Source organism: Venturia canescens, chromosome 7, assembly GCF_019457755.1.
Source record: "Venturia canescens isolate UGA chromosome 7, ASM1945775v1, whole genome shotgun sequence".
NCBI lineage: Eukaryota > Metazoa > Arthropoda > Insecta > Hymenoptera > Ichneumonidae > Venturia > Venturia canescens.
The window spans coordinates 4,763,838-4,782,969 of record NC_057427.1 but is presented as its reverse complement, the minus strand read 5'-3'; the positions used below and the strand labels follow the sequence as shown (position 1 = coordinate 4,782,969).

Here is a 19,132-nt window from a genome sequence, read left to right as displayed (position 1 = left end):
ATATGAATAAAGTAATGAGGGAATGCAACCATCGAAGAAATATATTTCAAGTATTTTTAATATATTCTATCAGAGAGGCGTCTCTATTATATTTACATGATGATACATTAACAATTTCGTGACACACAACATTCGTAACTTTGAACATATTTATCTTTTCATTCTCATTTTAATCCTGTTCGAAGTAAATGATTATAGTAACAATGACGAAAAACGACGTATAAAACTGTCGATATATTGCAACGTTTCTCGCTAGCCATTCGATATTGCGAGATATTCAAACGAACATATTCAATTATTTTTTTAAGAGAGTTTAGCTCTACTTTTTCTAGAGATTCAGAAAATTGCACAATTTATTTTAAACATTGGGAATTGAATCTCCATTACTATCATAATTATTCATTTAGAGAGACAGAAATGCACCGAAATTTCGCTTTTTCTAATCGAATGTAATACTCGGATTTTTTATATTGACGCATGGAACATTAGAAGATAAACCCCGACCGAATAATCCTTGAGTACTAATTTTTAGTGAGTATTAGTCATCGAGATAAGGAGTGTTCGAATAAGAATGGAAAAGTATTTGAAAATTCATCTTAATGTTGAATGAGATTTTCCAGAAATGCTTTTGGAACTTTGCCTCGCTGACTGCCCCTGATACCCAAGAGGTAATCCTCATCGCCAGGTATTTCGGATACGCAAATTACCTGGAAACGTAATGTTCGTTAATTGCCGCGCGAGAAGCTAATACAATTGATTGTATCGAAAAAAAAAACGAAACCAAATTTAACAGAGGCAGAAAGCAATCAAAAGTAGATTTTTCGATAAAACACATAAATTTTCATTCAACAAAATGTCAATTAAAATGCTACATCGATAGCAAACCTAAAACCATCAAACTCAAGCAAACATTCGGTTAATAAAAATTCTTATAAATTTATTCGTTACACGTTGACATATAATAATCGTAAAAATAATAATAACCAAAATGTCACATATTAACGAATGCTTTGACTATATACAAACATAATTAGTCGCGATACAGAAAATGTCGAAAACTGTGATATTAATCTCCTATTTGTGTGTGGTAAAAACAAAATATACAAAACATAAAAGCGAATAATCCTTTCGTGCGTCGATATTATTTGTTCTGTGATCCATAACGAAATTCAGGGTAAAAAAACAAATTCGTATGATCAGAAATACAATGCATGCATCAACTTTATCGTCGTAAGTATGTGACGCTTAATATCAATCTTCCTTCTTTCATTTGATTTGTCGGTTCAAGTTGCAAACTTGAACATGTTTTTTTTCACTCTCGGTGCGTTTCTTAAATTTCGAACTTCGTTACCTCGTCTTGCATTAAACTGAGTTCCGACGGATCTCTCGCGTCGTAATCGCACACTACCCGAGCCTTTTCCTGTCCATTTTCCATCACTGCATCGCCGTGTTGTTGATTTCCGGCTACCGAGTTCGTTGTCGACGTTCCCGATTGACTCGTCGGATGGAACGAACCTCCGATCAAACTAATAGGATTTGGACAAATCATAAATAAGGATCTACTCTCATTTCTGTGTTTCAGCACTTTCTTTTTCATCCACCTTTTAAGGCTCTTTATCAATTTTGTTAAAATTCATTCGCAAAGTTAACGACGTTACTGATCAATATTTTTCTGATCGTTTGCTTCTGCAATTTGGTGCATGATTATTCAAAAACATTTCAAATAATTCATCAAAATTTTAATAAGCGTTAAATGATTTTGTATTCGATGGATTTGCTATGATAAAATGGGCAAATACTTCAATAATGTGCAGTCGTAGATTTAGCATGTTATTTCGTTCTCATAAAAACGTTCAATCGAGTTTGTTTTAAAGGAATCAATAAACGAGTTGACAGTTAAGAATTTCCAATTAATGAATGACAAAATTGCTTCAGTGTGCATAACCACAGTTTTACAGAATCCGTACATGGCGAACTGGTGGGTTATCGCACATTTATGATTATTCGTGACGTCGAAGAAGTTCGAATTCGTAATGGCCTCAGCTTTTGAAAATTGAATGTGGAGTCGGAAGTGTTTGGTGAACGTAGGACGAATAAATGACAAACGTAATGAAATGAAACATGAAATACAATAGTAAAGAACTACGAACGACACTCAGCATGCAGTCGAATAAATAAAACATCGAACGAATACTACGGGGCGACTAAGAAAATTTTGAAAAATAGAATAATCAATTGTAAAGTTGATCGTTGCAATATTCGTTGCTGGACGTTATTTATTGATCAGTTTTTCAAATATATATGATTTTCTTCAATTCGACATTCATCAATTTCGTCGTAGAACTGCGACGTACGCATATTTATGCATAATTCAGTACTATATACAGGTAATATGCTCTCAATACATTTTCAATATTTAACATTAAGCAATTGGTACAATAACAGCTTTAATTCGGACTATTTAAAAATATTGCTTTATCTGCGTGACTTTTTTGTTATTTCAAGCCAGTTATTATCGCGTTAGAATAAATAAAAGAAAAAGAGTAATAGAGAAGTTGGAGGAGAGAGAGAGAGAGAGAGAACTGTTGGAAGAGAATATTTTATATTTTGGAAGTATCGGTGTCGAAAGTGGCAGTGACGAAAGTCGAAGTGCCGGTGAGTGAGAACGGGTTCGTAGCGGTCGAGTTATTATTGTTTTGTTTTTGAGAACTCGGCGAGGACGAGGGTGATGTTAGCTCGATCACTTCCTCGCTGTTGACTCGAAGCAAAGGACTCGGCTGACGCGCCCTGTAATCCCAATCGTGCGATAGCCCAAGGTAGAAATTTTCACATTAAATCACACCACTATGAAAAGCGTAAAGAAAACGACACATAAACCAAAAAACATCTTTGCCAACGAAAGGAAAGCAAGCTTGAGCTAGAAGCGTCGCCAAGTGCATTTTGAAGCTGCTCTACAAGCGCTAAAGTTAAAAATAATATTGCCATACTGGGGAGTAGTAATTACGCTGTGACGACACGAATGAGTAATGAGAACTCAGGAAAGACAAGTTGAGCCAATAAATATAAACCTCTATCAACGTAACTCAGCTTACTTGAAGTGTCAGACTTTTGGGCTTTGGCAATTAATTAAAATGGCTTTTTCTCAATCAATGAGTAAGAGTTTGGGGATTATGTGTAGAGAAATGAGGGCAACGAGACTTTTACTGCTTCAGTGAAATTTGTCGAAATGATTTTGTCGCTACGGTTTTTGAAACTACACCCGGCACGATTGAAATTTGTTTGTCCGTAGATTTTGAACTTCAGAAATTTCGACAGTGAACCACTCGAAAATTCTTCGGTTATTTGCCATCGTTGGCTCGAAGCTTTGCGTAGAAAATTGGAGCAAGAATACTCACAGTTAGCCCGAATTATAGCGTTTTAAAATTCTCTCAACGAGCATGCACAACAAATGTATTTACACGAATTCACAAACGCTCGAAAACAAGCGCTTGAGTTTGCTGGTTCAAGCTTGATTGCCAGGGTATTGTACTCGTATTGGCGCAACTGATTGTTCGTGTTCTAAATCATCGCTTATCCTACACAGTGTTCGACATGGTCTCACAATCGGCTAGATGGAACATTTTACCGCAAAAATCATTCGCGACAATAAAAAAATAAACACAATATTATTTGAGCGAAATTACTCACTCGAATCACCACAAAGTGGGATAGCTGCGTACAAAAGGAGGGGACACAGAAAGACATGAGAGTGTGGACCTACACGCACGTATTTTTTGCCTTCAATTGCAAAAAAGTAGACCAAGTGTCATTTGTCGATTTAAAAAAGTGATGAGTGTAGATTGTGTTTTTGCTCCGGATTAAAAATCGGTTTAGCAGGGATTCGAAGGATTTCAATGATTCGTGAAATCCTGGACTCACCCTGCAAGCTCGCGTTGGAGCTCCTGCATCGTAGCGTGGCACTGGGCATAGTGTCGCGCTTGAGCCTCCGCGAATTCGTGTAGACATCGAAGATGTCCGGCCTGCGAGCTCGAAACTCCTTCCAGTAATAATTTCGTTATTTCCGATTGTCTGTCAAATTCGGATTGTGCCACCCTCAGCTCGCGTTCTGCCTGAGTTTATTAAAAAGTTTTAAATCAGTTGATTCCTTTAATGAATCCTCGTTATTGCAATAACTAAACGGAATCATTGAAAAATAAAATGAATATATAATTAGAGGGGGAATTTACTTCAATCGCTTCAGGCACAGCTATGTTTCTTGTCGGAAGGATTGAACAAGGTTTCGTCATAATGCACTATTCATCTAAACAATATTCTTGCATAAAAATGATCAGGCAGCATTTTTTATCGAAGGTTTTTATCAGTACCTGATCGAGCAATACTTCTGGCGACACCCCAGAATCCTGTCACGTTTTTTGTGAAGGAGCAGCGGGTTTTAACGAGACATTTTGCATTTTTATATTATTTTTGTTATCGCAGTGCAAACACTGATGATTAGAAAGATGAAATTGAAACGAATAAATGAAAAACTAGATTATCGAATACTTACGTTCTGCTGACCGAGCATACTTCGGGCTTTTCTCACCCGATTCTTTGACGCATCCAAGTCCAATCTAAAATCAATTAAATTCCATCAATTTTTCCATTTTTTCATCATTTTTTCATTCTTTTTGCTGGTTGAGCGAACACTGAATAGAAGTATTCTAGTATGCAAAAGCTTAAAGAACTAAGAAAATCTTGATAAAAGTGAAAATGTAAATGTTCTGCGTTCAACAGTCTTCTATACTCAAAAATGAACCGATCAGAGCTACCTTTTTGTCTCCAAAATAGCCATCTCCTTGCTTATAGTCTTCATTTCCCCATCGAGAAACTTTCTTAAAGGTTGAATGTAGCAGTTTGCGGCTGTACCAATAAAGTCCCGCTCAATTTGGCCAAGCTTCTGCTGACACTGGCCAACCTTTATGAGAGCGCTGCCTGAAAAATATAATAATTCAAAAAAATGAAGCACGTCTGGGAGAAACCAATACTTGGGTGGATACGGTAGATGCTTCGGGAAAAGTGGCTGAAAGTAGGAACCGGAAAAGAAACAGGAAGATTAGGGTAAAGAAAAAAGTGGGATTAGAGCCATTGAATAATCTCAAGAAAACAGAATCTGCAGGAACAACAAAAAAATATGAACTACTGGGTAGAAATATTCATAAAAAGTAACAGAAAAAAATAATTGTTACCATATGGAATGCCAGGACCAAATTCGTTTCCAGCTTCGATCATGTCGATTCCAACGTACTCCAAGTTGCTCAATCTGTTGGGCTTCTTCTTGTCAATTTTCTCATAGAAAAAGTCTTCAATTCTATTGCCTGTTAGATGAAAACTATGTTATAACTTCTTTGTAGATTTATATTGGAGTTAACCAGTTTAACTCATAATACTTTTGTATTACAAATCAAAAGATTGAATATTTCATAAATTCTTCTCTCACAGTTGGCACAATATTTTTTTTATCAAAGTTTCACGATAATTGTTATTTTTTTATTATCATTGATACTAAGTTATTCTTTAATTGAAAAATCTAACCAGGATTTGGAGTAAGAACAGCCTCCATATTTCGCAGGATTTTTTCTGTCCACGTTTTAGTCATGTTTGCCCTCTCGGCAAGGTGCTCAAAATGGGCGTCAAGCTCTGTCTTTTCAGACGTTCCAAGTGTTTCTTCAGTCAGCTGCAATAAATCAATAGATATTTAGATAAAGTAACCGGTTAAAAATTGAAGACACCATTTATTTGCTTCATCGGCAAAAGTAATTGTTGTTCAGAAAAAAAAACTGTTCGACCCCGATTGACCAGGATGGTTGGGACAACTGATTTCATGAATTATAGTTGAATGAAAAACTGACATGTTTTAATAGAGAACGTGATTAAATCAGAACAATAGTTTTTTCAATTTATATAGAATAATGCAAAATAAGTTTGGAAGTAAAACGCATGATTATATGAATTCAATGTCGTGATTTTTTTGAAGAAAGTATAATCACAATTTCTATTTTTTTTCTCTATTTTTGGTGCATGGATCCATAAAAAATAATGCACATTCTGAAATTGAAATAATCTGATGTTCTGATGATCTGATTAAATTTTTTTGAAAGTGAATCGTATTGTTCGAGCATGCTAGTTCACCGATAAAGGTCATCGTAGGTGTTAAATAATTAAGCATGCAAGAAGACAAAATAAAAAAAAAACAAGGAGGCGATTGAAGAATCACGAATCCCGCGATCGTAAACAAAGGGAGCGGCGCTGAAGGAGTTGTGGTGGGAGCGCAAGGAATGTGCTGTTAAAAGTCATCGGAAGTTGATTCGCCATTCCCGAAAAAATTCAATGATAAAAATTGCTAAAATCCGTAGTATGAAACTGATGATTAAAATTCGTAATTCTGTTATTCTTGAAAATTGAAATGGAGCAAAGAGGATAAAATGGAGTAAGGAAAAAAGTAAAGAACGATTTCATTTTTAAGAATTGCTTGATGCTCGAGATGAATGACGAAATGTCAGAAATGACAGCGTTCTTGTGTATACGTGAGACACGACATCGGTTTTCCACAAGAAAATTCCGTTACACCGTTTTCTCCTCACCTGTACGACCCTGCTCAAAGCAGCTCCGGCATCCTTAACCAATTTCTTCACGTTAAAATCCATTTTTTCTATCCCTTGTTTATACCTCACAATAAATCATTCGCAAAACAAAAAGAAGACCTAAATATATAATCGCGAAAGCGTCAAGGAATGAGTGACACGAGAAAAAAAGTGCTACTTTTGCTCTCTCTCCGATCGATCACAACCCTCTCTCCTTCACTCCCGTTGTGCTCACGGATCTTTCGTTCATTCTTTCATTCGCTAGATTCACGTGTCGCGGCGCTGTCTTATCACACACCATTACGATTCAAATTTCGAACCATTCACAGCAAGAACTTTATCCAGCGTTTTGGGAAAATCGTTCATAAGGAAAAGGAAATAAAAGCCCTTCTCATAATAATGCATGAACGAGGACAAACTTGAGAATGAAATGAAAATTCAGCACTCAACAGTATCCTTGAAGAAAGTGACAAAAAAACACTCAACACCCACGAAATCGTACTTGTCATTCCACACAACGTTGAATTTCTTGATTCGTTAATTTTCTTTTTATCAAGCTTTCGAACAGGTTCATTTTTATTGCAGATTCAACACTGAAATTATTGAAATCACGATGTCTTTGTTCGTTCTAACCAAAGATCAATAAAAAAGTTGTGCATATATATTCCTACCATTCCATTCGACATTCGCTTGACATAATTCGATTGACACAATAGCATTGCATTAAGCATTGTGATTATTAAGCACTCGAAACACAATTTCTATTCGATTCTTTTAATTAAGTGATTACTGAGAGCTAACTCAGAATAATCGTTTGAAATGTTCGCCGAATTCCAAAGCTAACCTCCTGAATTATTTCATTTTTTTTAACAATCAGTGAAAAAATTCGTGTTTCCAAAAAGTTAGATCAACTGCGCCTGATCACACGTAATGATTGGTCCCTCGCGAAAAATATAGAATTGTCAAGATATACGTAAGCGGGTATACGTGGCCAAATATCGGATTGATGGAACTATACTGCGATGAAAAAACGGTAAATTTAAAAACTGAAATCGCTGATGATTTAACAAATAATTTATTGGCATACCTGTCGGACTCTGTGGAGCGCAACTTCAGCTCCTTTTACAAGCCTTTTCATGTTGAAATCCATTTTTTCCGCGATTCGTACCTCTCCGGAAGCGGAGCCAACGTTCAACTACGCGAAAATCCTCGAAATCGATCTCCCTAGTTCTTGGATTCGTCGTAACGGCGCGCTATTCCCGGTAACGACGCATGACTCCAGGAAACGTTCGATTGGCTCTGAATTCCGAGAATTTTTTCACGAACTTTTTATCAAGAATTTCCAAAACTTGGTTTTTTTCCTTAATTTTTGGCAAATGAATTTGACGTGTCTATAGTTTCATCTTCCTTGGAAACCAAAATTCGAATAACCTCCAATTATCAGTCATGATTTTCAACACTCGTTTTTGCTTGCGAATAACATTCAATCGAAATTCAGATTTTAATAATCGATTGAGAAGTTTTTTGACCCAATTTTCGACTTTTTCGGTCGTACGTCAAAAGGGCACGAGGCGAAATGACTCGTCTCGTCGCACTAATTTTCATTGTCAGAAGTGAATGCGCGGCTTAATTTGACTAGCCACAATTGAGTCGCTCGACAATAGGGATCCCTTCGAGGGTCGATGTGACTTCGTTGAGTGTACACTTTCTGTAGACCTGTGGCAATAAATTCGTGACTCATAAACGATGATAGTTCCTCGATGAGTATGTACGTGAATTTCCTTCCCCTCCAACGATAAAATCAAACATAATTTTGTTGCGTTCTACTTTCCATTTCTTCTGAAACTGTCACTGTCGGAGGACCTAACGAGGGGAACGTGCTCATCGTCGCGACTTTTCGGGGTTTGCGCTCGATTAAAAAGTTTGGAAAATTTAACGGCTTGTTTCTCGAAATGAGAGGAAAACTAAAGATCCGATTCGATTATTTATATTTTATATAATATTCCCATTGCAAAAAACGACGATCCAATGAATAAATATTGAACTTTATATGAACATTGAAATGGTTCACTTTCACGACGTCACAGGCCACATACAAATGACAAAAATTATCACGAGTTTCCACACTTGTGATAAATCCCGAGCGAGGATTACCTTTTCTCAGGCCTTTAAACGTTCGAGACTCGAAACAAAAACGATTCGTCTCGTGACAAATTGCGAACAACTCCGAGTTTTAACGTCCGAATGCTAATGGACATCGGTGGAAATTAAAGCGAAACAAATTTCTCGAACCAGGAAGCATAATGCACTTTTTATTTAATTACTCGCCGTCGAGACGCCACCGAGTCACTTAGACGATACGAGGCCTTCGACGCCAAATTGACCAGAGAGCGTGCAGCGGTGTGTTAAAGAACAATTCACTTTCATTTAACTCAACAGTCAGCCCTTTTTTTATATTCAGTATTCACAGTTTATTGACTTTTGTATAATCAGTAGCGATTGTCAATTTTGTTGTATTTTCTTTTATGAGTCATCAATTTTATTTCAATAATATTTTCCCAGTTTTTCTTGAATTCTCATTTTTTTTTGAATATTTACCTGAAGAATTCCTTGCTCATTTGTTCGATGATAAAATGATGTAACACCAAAAAAAAGTTCTATGTAAGCGAGTACATTCGTATGCGTTAGCAAGACGGAATAATAGATTAAAGTTCATTTGATTATTTGAAACGGTAAATAAATAGAAGGAAAGAATCATCGACCGTTTTCAAGCTTCTACTCGACGACGAGTTAACTCGAAGGAAAATAAAAAAGAAAGCACAGCTCTGACTTTGCGTGTATTAGAACGAAATGAAAGTGCTTATTTCCAAAGTTCTCTGAGGACAACGGTCAAGGTCAGGTCTTGTTGACACGAAGCAGAGATCCACGCAGTAGAGTACGAATATTTCGTGTACAGTTTTCGCTCCGTTGGTGTAGCGTCATCCTATTACTAACCATAAACGTAATCGTAAATATTGTGACAATTTTGAATCACTTTGTCGTATTATTTACAAGAACGTGAAGCCACAATCATGTAGGGTCATCCTTTGAAAACAATACATTAGTCAATCGGTTAATCGCCTTTACTTGCCCCCCGCCGATCCACAAACTACGACTGTGACTCAACCCCCGAAAACTAGCCATTCATTTTCTTCCAATCCCCACCGCGCTTCCCCCACTCTCAGTAATCGTCTCCGAACTCGAATTCCTTCGCTAAAGTATTGCTAACGTTTCTTCATTCTTCATTCAGTCGATATCGAGCACTCGTATCACCCAAATTTCCTTCTTTTTCATCCCGCAAAGTTTGTCGATTGAAAGAACATAAACACAACTTTTTGTCAACTTACGAAAATACGCGAGACGCGACTTCAGTGACCGCCCCTTAGTGTGTGGACTCAAAACAATTCGTTGACGGCAATTTGAAGCGTTGAAACTGAAAATGTTGAAATATTTCAAAAAACTGGTAAGTAAAAACTTCGGAAGAAAACAGCAATGATTGTCTGCTTCAAATAAACTGAGAACATTTTGGAAACATTTCAGTTCGAAAACGCCATTATCCAGGGCCAACAATTGGTCGGACGAAACGTGCAGTCTGCTATTGACAGTGAAGAAAACGAGAACGAGAGGGAGACGGTGGATCACGTGGAGCCTCGGGAAGCGCCGAGACCGGCGAGAGTAAAAAAACCGCTTTCAAAATTTAAGGGTTGCACGATAAATTGTGGCAAAGAAATTAAAAAAATGCGACAGGAAATTCGCTGTTGCGCTCAGCGAATTTCTGGAGCCGGGAGTCGAAAAAAATCTGAGCAAATAATAGAAAATAGGAACAAAAGAAAAGAAGAAAAATATTGTCTTTCGGACGAAAAGTGTCAGTGTGAAAATTGCTCGATCGTTTCATCTTTTAACGAGTGCGGAGTTTGCCTCGAGTCTCTGCAATCTCGCGGAATAAGATCATGCCCGGTGTGTGCAAACATCGTTTGTTCGAGCTGCACAAAAAAATTAGTACATTGCCCGTTCTGTAGGAGCGCGAAGCCCATGCAAAAAAATCGAGCGATTGAGAGATTGCTTGGTGGACTTTTCATGCCCTGCAAAAATGCCAGGTAAATATACGAGTTGTTTCATGCTACTTTAATCTTTCAAAATCTCGATCTCAATCTTCAAAATTTCAAAAAAGATCGATCATTGTGAGCCTTTAAAAAAAAAAAATGTGTCTAAAGTGTTCAAATGGAAGGCAAAAAACTCGGATTGAAACGCCGAGTATATCTTCGACGGAGCAGAATGACAAGTGATTTTAATTTTCAAGAAATGGATGTCGGACGATGCTAAATTCCGAGATGAGATCCGAACACGAGGCTAGCTGCGAATATAACAGTGTCGAGTGTCCAATTTCTCATACTTGCTGTTGGAGTGGATCTCCAACATCGATGTTGGCCCATTTGCAAAAAGTGCACGCTCTTAAACCCCTCGAGGACGATGGTTTGACCGTAGAAATATCGAATTTTCGTAAAAAATCGATGACCAGCGAAGGAGAATACACGGTAAGCGAATTATTATTGAGTGCGGGCAAAAATCGTACATCGATTGAGTCCTCGACGAAGGATTTTCATCTAAATCGCGCGTTTTCCTTTACAGATATATCTTTCCTGTCACGGTCAATTATTCGCCGTAAAAGTAACGCTGTACCGTAAGAAATTAATATTGTCGTTCTCTCAAATCGGTTTCACAACATCGGCTCGTAAAATCGACGGAAAAAAGTACGGCGTGTGGGTAAAAATCAGAATAGCTGGTAAATTGATTCGAGGAGTTTTACCCTTTGGTAAATTCGACCACGAAACCCGACAGATCGAGATCAACTGTAAAACACTGTGCCCCGAAAAAAGTGACAGTTCAGATTACGATGACAGTGTTAAAATAGAAATATTCGTCAGAGAAATGAGAGCGGATAATTCAAAATAGTTTACCATTTCTCTATTATTGTTGATTAATTATATCGTTGTAAAATGATTTTTTTTAAATAGTGAATTTAAAGCTTTGTCAAGATGAAAAAGATTATGGAACGCTGAGCAGCGTTCTTGACGGAGAAGAAATATTGTGTGTTGAAAACGACAATTGGTCTTGCGAAGCCTGTTGTGTACATTTTATTCGTGTTATCTATTTTTTGGTGTGATTGACACCTCGTTATTCGCATTATTCTTGTTAATCAAATCTTTCACCCAATTAATATATTCTTCATTCTAATTTTATGACAAAAAGTATAAAAGTACATGGTTAGTTCCATGAGTGTAAATATTACAGATGTAAAAATGAATTTGTTAATTTTGCACAACTAGCGTTAAGCTCTGCCAGCTAATATGATGAAAATTAAGAACCGATTGTGATAAAGAACAAATGTATATTTTTCACTAAATCGCATTTATTTTATAAAACGTTTTCTGGACAAAGAAAACGTTATTCGTACGGGGAAGAAAAAAAATGTATTTAATAAAATTCTTCTCGGTGCGCATATGTGGTCGTTTAATTCATTTGTTGTTTTATCATTCGTACAGATGATTAAAATTGTATGTTGGAATTGTCACTTTTTTATCGATAGAAAACGATGGGTCCGACCATTCATTCATTGTCAGTACTGAATAATACGTTATGGATACTTTGAGTTTAAATGCACAAACATCTCCAAGATCAGTGCCATTGTGCGGTGTACTTTAAGCCACTGCTGCGGTTCAAGGTTCGTTAGAACTACGTTTTTGGAACTTTATCGGGTGTTTGGTTGACTCAAAAATTAGTTTTTAAGGCCGTATTGTTTGGATTGCTCTTTCAACGATAGTTTTCAGAAAAAAAGGGTTTCGAATGGAGACAGTAAAAATTTTAGAAAGAAAATTCAATGTACTCTATTCTAAAAATCATTTTGGAAAACAGGATTCTAGTCAACCTCTGGCCCCTTTGATAGTGATTTGCTGATTTGACCATAACGAGGTGAATTGGTTGATATTATTTTGTTACATCTTACGCGATCGTTCATATTAAAATGATTTATATGTGATAAACAATGAATATTTTTACGTCTAATGGATCCCATTGTAATCGTTCGACATCTAATTATTGTACGTTTGTATGAAGCAGAGGCCGATTACCGTCGACATTAAAATCCTTCTTTTTTCTACTGTTTCTCTCTTTTTCGTTTGTTGAACTGGTCAAAAGAAAAACAACTTGACGATTAACTTCGTCGTTAATGAATCCTTTTTTTTTTTATATCGTCGAAAAAATTGTCAACGATGTTTTAATATTTGCTAGATAGAAAAATATGAATCGCGTTGCTGTTGCATCACTGCAAGGGTTCTAACGAACGATTCAATTATTCATAATTATTTACACTTACAGGACTAGCATTCGAATCGTGAGCGTATCGCGATCTAACAATTACAAACAAAAAGTGATCCATTTTAAGGTTTTACAGTCACAGCAAAATTGTTACTTCTTTCATTCATAATCAAACATACAGTCTCATCTACATTCGTTTACATTTGAAAATGCAAAATAGTCTATGAAACCATAAACATTCGAATTGCTAGAGGGTTGATTAACCCTGTCAATAGTTGGAGCTTCGATAACATGAAAATATTCATTTGAATATTGATCAATCGAAAACCGAAACAGCCACCATTTCGAATCACAGTAGCTGGCCATTCTTAAAACATCATTCTCATTCGTACGTTCATGTAAAAAGTTCTCAATTACAAACATCGAGATAATAAAAATAAAAAATTGACAATAAAAATATATTATTGCAAAAATCAGACGAAATACTGTTCCTCTTGATCCAAATCCGAGAAGACACACTTGTTACTCAGAAGGTATAAAAAGTTGCCTGAAAGATCGAGGAGAACAAAGTTGTGCGCTATGCGAGGGCCGCTCTGCACTGGCGATTCAGATTCCCAGGCAATCAAGCGTTTCCCGTTTTATCCGAAAACTGGACGTTTGTTTCGGAGTCATGATGGAGAAAAACATTAGGTAAACAAAAAGGTCCTAAAAAAGAAAACTAAAAATTTCTTCATTTGTTGGGTCTTTGCCTCGTTCATTTTGTGTTCGAGAGCCATTGGCCAACCAGCAGACGTCATTGAGATTTCATAGAAACAAGTTTTCGCGATCGTGCTCTGCTCTCTGTCCGAATGTTTGTGTACTCGAACCACAGTATATTTGGTATCAGGGTTGTATCACGCAATAACAAATATTCTGATATTGGCCTGGTATAAGAAAGAGAAAGAATGAGTAATTAGAAAATGCATATTTCATTTTGAAGTTACTATTTGTATTTTCTTATATTTACCACGAAACAATGATTGGAAAGAATGGCGCAAAAACTAGGTGAGCGGCAAGAAACCATGCGATACCCAATGTTGATCCTACAATCATGCCCCATAGTACTTGGGCCAATGTGTGATACTGAAGATAAATGCGACTATACGAAACTAGTATTGCCACACCGATACATCCACCCATTATACTCGAACGCCAAAATCGTTCGGACATGCTGCTGTTATTGTTCTGATGAAGTCTGCAATTCAAGTCGTTGATTTATCTATTTATTCAAAAGCCTTTCAAGTTCGATAAAGTATCTCTTGAGTGCCACATAAATTGTTATTCAGTCGTGTGTAAAATTTCGATTTTCCTGTTTTGAGGTTAGGATGTATTAACAATTCTCCGAAATCAGATTTTTCATGTAATAATTCAAATGCCACAATATTGGCTAAAATATTTTGGGTTTGTGGTATGTTCGACCTTGAAATTTGAAGATATGAAAAGACCTTAACGAATATTCTATAACAAAAAAACAGTTGACGTATATCGTTAATTGTTTACCTAATGCATACGAAAAGTGTTGTATATGCGGCAAAGAACCACATAAATTGCGAATGAGCCGATGGCATTCCATACTCAGTGTATACAACCTCACGTCTCATTGGTCTCGATTGTTTTATAGTGTACTTCAGGACAAGACCAATCATCTCGTTTATCACCACACCAAGGAAGAACACAATCTAAAGTAAACGATCGTTACAAAACGTTTTTCACTAAACTTGTCGTTCCTCCCTCTCAACATCGTTTTTTTTCGTATTCTCACCGTGTGGAGATCTCGTCTGAAGAGAATGAGTGTCATGAAACCAGCGATTACCGCGAATGGCAGCAGACTTGTCAACGCCAGAAAAAGGCCCAGCCGGTCGCCTATTGTGACCATGTTATAAAATAATTAACACTTGTGGTTTTCGGCATTCATTGGCTATAAATGCACATTTTTGGGAAACATGTGAATTCGTCTATTTACTTCCGGGATTTTCAATTTGTATGTATGTACAGATTGTCGGGTACTATTTCTCTATTTAAATAAACAATTACAATATTCGTCTCGTTCTGGTCGTTTATTTTACAGATAAATTTAATAATGCACGTCGTCGAAATTTTATCAATCATTTTCAAAATTAGTCGTATGTTTGTATCTTTCGTTAAGTGTTTTATTTGTTTTCCTGTCGTTATATATAGTAAGCATATTTTACATATTGTTTTGTTAGAATGGAATTGAAAATTACGGATGACAACCGGGTAAAATATTCAACGGTTTTTATTACCTTGAGGATATTCCACAAGAGTGAGTGATAACGGTACCCATTTTAAATCTTCTGTTTGATGAACGAAATGGGAATTTACATCGTGAAACGACTCGTCCTCGAGTGACGCCATATTGCAATAATGCTTCTACTGTGAAATTGAAATAGCATGTGTATATTAGTTATTGGTGTTCAGCCTCTATAGGGACCGCCGTGCGCAGCGTCTACAGTGTCACTATGCGGCCAATTTCAAAACTTCCTAGGTGCAATTTGAAGCAGACGCATATGGGAATTATTACTTTTCGCATTGTTTAACAAAATAAGATTATTATTTTTTATCATGTTTCGATCGATAAAATATTGTTGCAGTAGAGAGTGCTCTAATGCACAATTTCGACGCCGAGACGTTGAAGTATATCCAGTAAAATTTTATTATTTCCCAGAGGGCACAGTCTATTCTCCATGAAAAAGTGAGAAATGGACCAAATGGATATCAAAATGTTAAACACTGTCAACGCGCATCCACTAAACTTTCTGTTTCGACGACATTTAAAACGTCATTCGATTCAAACAGTTTTTTTCCTTTTACGTCATTTTGATTTCGAATGCGATCATTGTTGATTGGACAAAAACCGTATTTGATTGCTTTAAATTTTTTTCCGAAAAATTAATTATTTTCAATGATATTCAGATATTCAGTCAAAATATCATCAGAAAAATTGCATATTCAAACACGAGAGAGCGCGCTCATCGACTGTAGTCTGCTCTCTATAGCTCACGCACGGTCCCTATACGAACTGCATACTCTCGCGTGTCGGCCGAGAGTCCGAGACGGCGGGTTGGCGGGCAGCGACCTCGGCCCTGCGATCACGATCACGCTAATCATTACTTCGCTCGGCAGGCTTGGTAGCTCGCACACACCACACATTTTTGGAAATTATAAAGATTTATTACAAAATAATAAGATTAAAATATATATGCGATTTAGATATATCATTTCGGAAATCAAATGGAATGTTAATTTGGCTTATCTAATTGAAAATAAGCTTAAATAAATACATATATATAAATCTAGCAATGTGTATAATGTCAAACAAAAGGAATTCAAACCGTATGTGAATATTTCGAATAAGAATTGATCTACGAGTAGGACGAAATTCTATGATTTTCACTATTTACAAACTTTGTTCAAAAAGTTTCTTTTATATATGATGTTGAAAGGTTTCCGGTTCCGTTTTCTGCTTCTGCTTTACCCTTGTGGATTGTGGAAACACGTGTTGCGTGTTTACTAAACGACATCCAACCAATGCAATCGATGCACAGATGTTCATTTCATAACCTACGAATGGCGAGTGCTAGTCGTACGGGACGAGACATAGTTTCCAAAATGAGCACCATGGCTCAAGAAATTCCGAAACAAAAAAAACCATTAACTTTCGAAGTGATTGCAGAGTGTACAACAACCAAAGCGAGAACTGGAAAAATGACTATCGTTCATCAACAAGTGGACACACCGGTTTTTATGCCGGTCGGAACACAAGTTAGTGGTCGAACCATCCACCCTATGGTATCATAGAAAAATAGCTTCATTAACGAACAAATATTACACGTGTTTCGTTTTTTTTTTTTTTTTACGAAATCTAGAAGATTTCGCGTACTTTCATATTGTTTATATTACGAAAAAATGGCATAAGAAATTCAAGAATGAATCTTGTAAAATACGAATGCAGTGTATTTTTGTTATAGGGAACTCTAAAAGGTTTATTGCCACAGCAATTGGAACAAATAGGATGTCAAATAATGCTTGGAAACACATATCATTTAGGCACAAGACCGGTAAGTTCTTCAGACTTGAAGAAAACTTGACCATAGTCAAAGTTGAACGTATATCTAAAGTTCTTATTTATTAATTTTTTTTCTACAAAGGGTCCAGAAATTATGAAAAAAGCAGGGGGATTACATAAATTTATGAATTGGAAACGAGGTCTTCTCACAGATTCCGGTGGTTTTCAAATGGTTTCGCTACTTAAGCTCGCTGAAATAACTGAAAAGGGAGTTAAATTTACTTCACCTTATGATGGTAAATATTCACAAAATTTTCTATAAATACCAAACGCATCATTTTTCTTTTAATCGCTCCCTGTACAATAATTTGTAAACACAGGATCAGAATGTATGTTGACACCAGAACACTCCATAGAAATTCAAAATGCAATTGGAGCAGATATAGTTATGCAACTGGACGATGTTGTGAGTAGCACAACAACAGGACCTCGAGTCGTAGAGGCTATGGAAAGGTATAGAATCGTTTTAAGAAATTTCGAAACAATTTCGATTTAGACAAAACAATTGAACAACGTGACTCTGGTAACAATGTGTGCAATACATGTTTTCATAGTACAAAAACATGTATAAAGGATCAATAAATGTGAATATGAATTATTTCACTAGAACAACTCGCTGGCTCGATCGATGTCTTGAAGCTCATCAAAGGCCAGAAGAACAAAGCATTTTTCCAATAGTCCAAGGTGGTTTGAATGCTGAATTGCGAATGGAAAGTGCAAAAAGACAATCAAAGCGCAATGTAAATGGTTTTGCTATCGGTGGCCTCAGGTGAGAGTGCATGAACAAACTGTATGATTTGAATGCTCTCACAATTATCTCCTATTGAACTTTCCTTCGTTAGTTCTTTTATTGACTATACAATTTTCATTTATGTTGAAAGAATGATAATTTTTGTTTATCCACAGCGGCGGAGAGAGCAAAAATGACTTTTGGAGAATGGTGCACCTCTCGACAGATTTGTTACCAAAGGATAAACCACGCTACTTGATGGGCGTTGGTTTTGCAGTCGATCTCGTCGTCTGCTGTGCTCTCGGTGTTGACATGTACGATTGTGTTTTTCCTACGAGAACCGCCGTATGTATATAACAATATTTTTTCGGACTTATTAAGTTATGGAAGAAAGAGTTACTGTTATTATTTCTACTTTTAGAGATTTGGTTGTGCTCTGGTGAGAACGGGACAGTTGAACTTACGTAAGGGAATCTACGCGAGTGACAATAATCCAATAGACGAATCATGTCACTGCAGTACTTGCAAAACATATACCCGAGCTTATCTTCACCACGTGGTGACCGTTGAGACTGTCGCCTGTCATTTATTGACGGTTCATAATATTGCCTTCCAATTGCGACTTATGCGTGATATTAGGGAAAGCATTTGCGAAGATAGATTTCCGAAGTTTGTCAAAGATTATATGCTCGATGTGTATCCGGATAAAGAATATCCAAAATGGATCGTTGACGCATTGAGTGCTGTGAACATCGAGTTACACTGAAAACATTTTCTCAAGACTCCATTTTTGCTATTATGGATTGAATTTTCGTCTTCGCAGACGCAGTACCTGTTAAAATGAAGAACACTTGATAATTGACATTGAATATTTTCTAAAATGCAATGGATTATTGGCGTTTGTACCGTAATTCAGTAGAAACAGTCTGTATTTTTAATAACTGCTTATTTATAACATTATCATGGCGACTTAGCTTTTAAATGAAACAAATATTAATACTATAATTTCCGATTATCACATCGTAACGTTTGGTACATTGTTCGGAACTGTAGTTTTTCATTGACAGTAGTGATTTTGTTAAACGATTTCGCGAAAAATTCTACTGGTCGATCGAGTAAGTAGCTTTTATATCATATAATTCAAAGGGTTCGAATAGGATTATTTTAAGGAAGTTGAAGCGATATATATAGGACATCATACGAAAATACATTAGATTTTATTATTCCAAATTAATGAATTGAAAATTTACGTGAATCTTCTTGAATAGCGCTTAATTATGTGTGAAAAATTTGGAGAGGTTT

General features: G+C 36.4%; 4 protein-coding genes and 1 long non-coding RNA gene across 9 annotated transcripts; 2 read left to right on the top strand and 3 right to left on the bottom strand.

Annotated features, from left to right (window-relative positions):
• Positions 1–40: 40 nt before the first annotated feature.
• On the bottom strand, positions 41–8,765 carry EndoB (endophilin-B). Of its 5 annotated transcripts, none has more exons than XM_043422911.1 (9): positions 7,708–8,765; positions 5,572–5,713; positions 5,226–5,354; positions 4,809–4,971; positions 4,547–4,610; positions 4,365–4,400; positions 3,919–4,109; positions 1,352–1,526; positions 41–707 (listed from the first exon to the last, which is right to left on the bottom strand). In XM_043422911.1, the coding sequence occupies exons 1-9, from the start codon at positions 7,768–7,770 to the stop codon at positions 597–599; spliced, it is 1,074 nt and encodes a 357-aa protein (XP_043278846.1). In that variant the 5' UTR covers positions 7,771–8,765; the 3' UTR covers positions 41–596. The 5 variants fall into 5 exon arrangements, with proteins under 5 accessions (XP_043278846.1, XP_043278845.1, XP_043278847.1 ...); XM_043422910.1 differs by lacking the exon at positions 7,708–8,765 and adding an exon at positions 6,621–6,848; XM_043422912.1 differs by lacking the exons at positions 4,365–4,400; positions 7,708–8,765 and adding an exon at positions 6,621–6,849.
• Positions 8,766–9,178: 413 nt separating this feature from the next.
• Positions 9,179–12,161, top strand: LOC122412920 (uncharacterized). Its single transcript, XM_043422909.1, has 4 exons — positions 9,179–10,122; positions 10,200–10,756; positions 10,960–11,194; positions 11,289–12,161. The coding sequence occupies exons 1-4, from the start codon at positions 10,099–10,101 to the stop codon at positions 11,610–11,612; spliced, it is 1,140 nt and encodes a 379-aa protein (XP_043278844.1). The 5' UTR covers positions 9,179–10,098; the 3' UTR covers positions 11,613–12,161.
• LOC122412923 (dolichyldiphosphatase 1-like) lies at positions 12,147–15,424 on the bottom strand. The gene is made up of 5 exons (XM_043422915.1): positions 15,278–15,424; positions 14,776–14,876; positions 14,514–14,692; positions 13,981–14,208; positions 12,147–13,897 (listed from the first exon to the last, which is right to left on the bottom strand). The coding sequence occupies exons 1-5, from the start codon at positions 15,387–15,389 to the stop codon at positions 13,768–13,770; spliced, it is 750 nt and encodes a 249-aa protein (XP_043278850.1). The 5' UTR covers positions 15,390–15,424; the 3' UTR covers positions 12,147–13,767.
• Positions 15,425–16,082: 658 nt separating this feature from the next.
• Positions 16,083–19,060, top strand: Tgt (tRNA-guanine transglycosylase). The gene is made up of 8 exons (XM_043423993.1): positions 16,083–16,162; positions 16,478–16,796; positions 17,003–17,092; positions 17,183–17,336; positions 17,421–17,553; positions 17,708–17,869; positions 18,007–18,175; positions 18,252–19,060. Exons 2-8 carry the CDS (start codon positions 16,563–16,565, stop codon positions 18,594–18,596), a joined length of 1,287 nt encoding a protein of 428 aa, XP_043279928.1. The 5' UTR covers positions 16,083–16,162; positions 16,478–16,562; the 3' UTR covers positions 18,597–19,060.
• On the bottom strand, positions 17,135–18,427 carry LOC122413563 (uncharacterized). Its single transcript, XR_006261578.1, has 2 exons — positions 18,295–18,427; positions 17,135–18,161 (listed from the first exon to the last, which is right to left on the bottom strand). It is a non-coding gene; the product is annotated as an uncharacterized lncRNA (long non-coding RNA).
• Positions 19,061–19,132: the final 72 nt, after the last annotated feature.

Bases quoted from the DNA above. Each gene is read 5' to 3' on its own strand.
- EndoB (XM_043422911.1), bottom strand. From the start codon at position 7,770: ATGGATTTCAACATGAAAAGGCTTGTAAAAGGAGCTGAAGTTGCGCTC. The intron at 5,714-7,707 runs GTATGCCAATAA...GATTTATTGCAG, and splicing joins CGCTCCACAGAGTCCGACAG to CTGACTGAAGAAACACTTGG. The intron at 4,401-4,546 runs GTAAGTATTCGA...AAAACGTGACAG, and splicing joins GTATGCTCGGTCAGCAGAAC to GATTCTGGGGTGTCGCCAGA.
- LOC122412923 (XM_043422915.1), bottom strand. From the start codon at position 15,389: ATGGCGTCACTCGAGGACGAGTCGTTTCACGATGTAAATTCCCATTTC. The intron at 14,877-15,277 runs GTAATAAAAACC...TGGTCACAATAG, and splicing joins TCTTGTGGAATATCCTCAAG to GCGACCGGCTGGGCCTTTTT. The intron at 14,693-14,775 runs GTGAGAATACGA...CGTTTACTTTAG, and splicing joins TCAGACGAGATCTCCACACG to ATTGTGTTCTTCCTTGGTGT.
- Tgt (XM_043423993.1), top strand. From the start codon at position 16,563: ATGCAATCGATGCACAGATGTTCATTTCATAACCTACGAATGGCGAGT. The intron at 17,554-17,707 runs GTATAGAATCGT...TTATTTCACTAG, and splicing joins GTCGTAGAGGCTATGGAAAG to AACAACTCGCTGGCTCGATC. The intron at 17,870-18,006 runs GTGAGAGTGCAT...GTTTATCCACAG, and splicing joins TTTGCTATCGGTGGCCTCAG to CGGCGGAGAGAGCAAAAATG.
- LOC122412920 (XM_043422909.1), top strand. From the start codon at position 10,099: ATGTTGAAATATTTCAAAAAACTG. The intron at 10,123-10,199 runs GTAAGTAAAAAC...GAAACATTTCAG, and splicing joins TGAAATATTTCAAAAAACTG to TTCGAAAACGCCATTATCCA. The intron at 10,757-10,959 runs GTAAATATACGA...TTAATTTTCAAG, and splicing joins ATGCCCTGCAAAAATGCCAG to AAATGGATGTCGGACGATGC.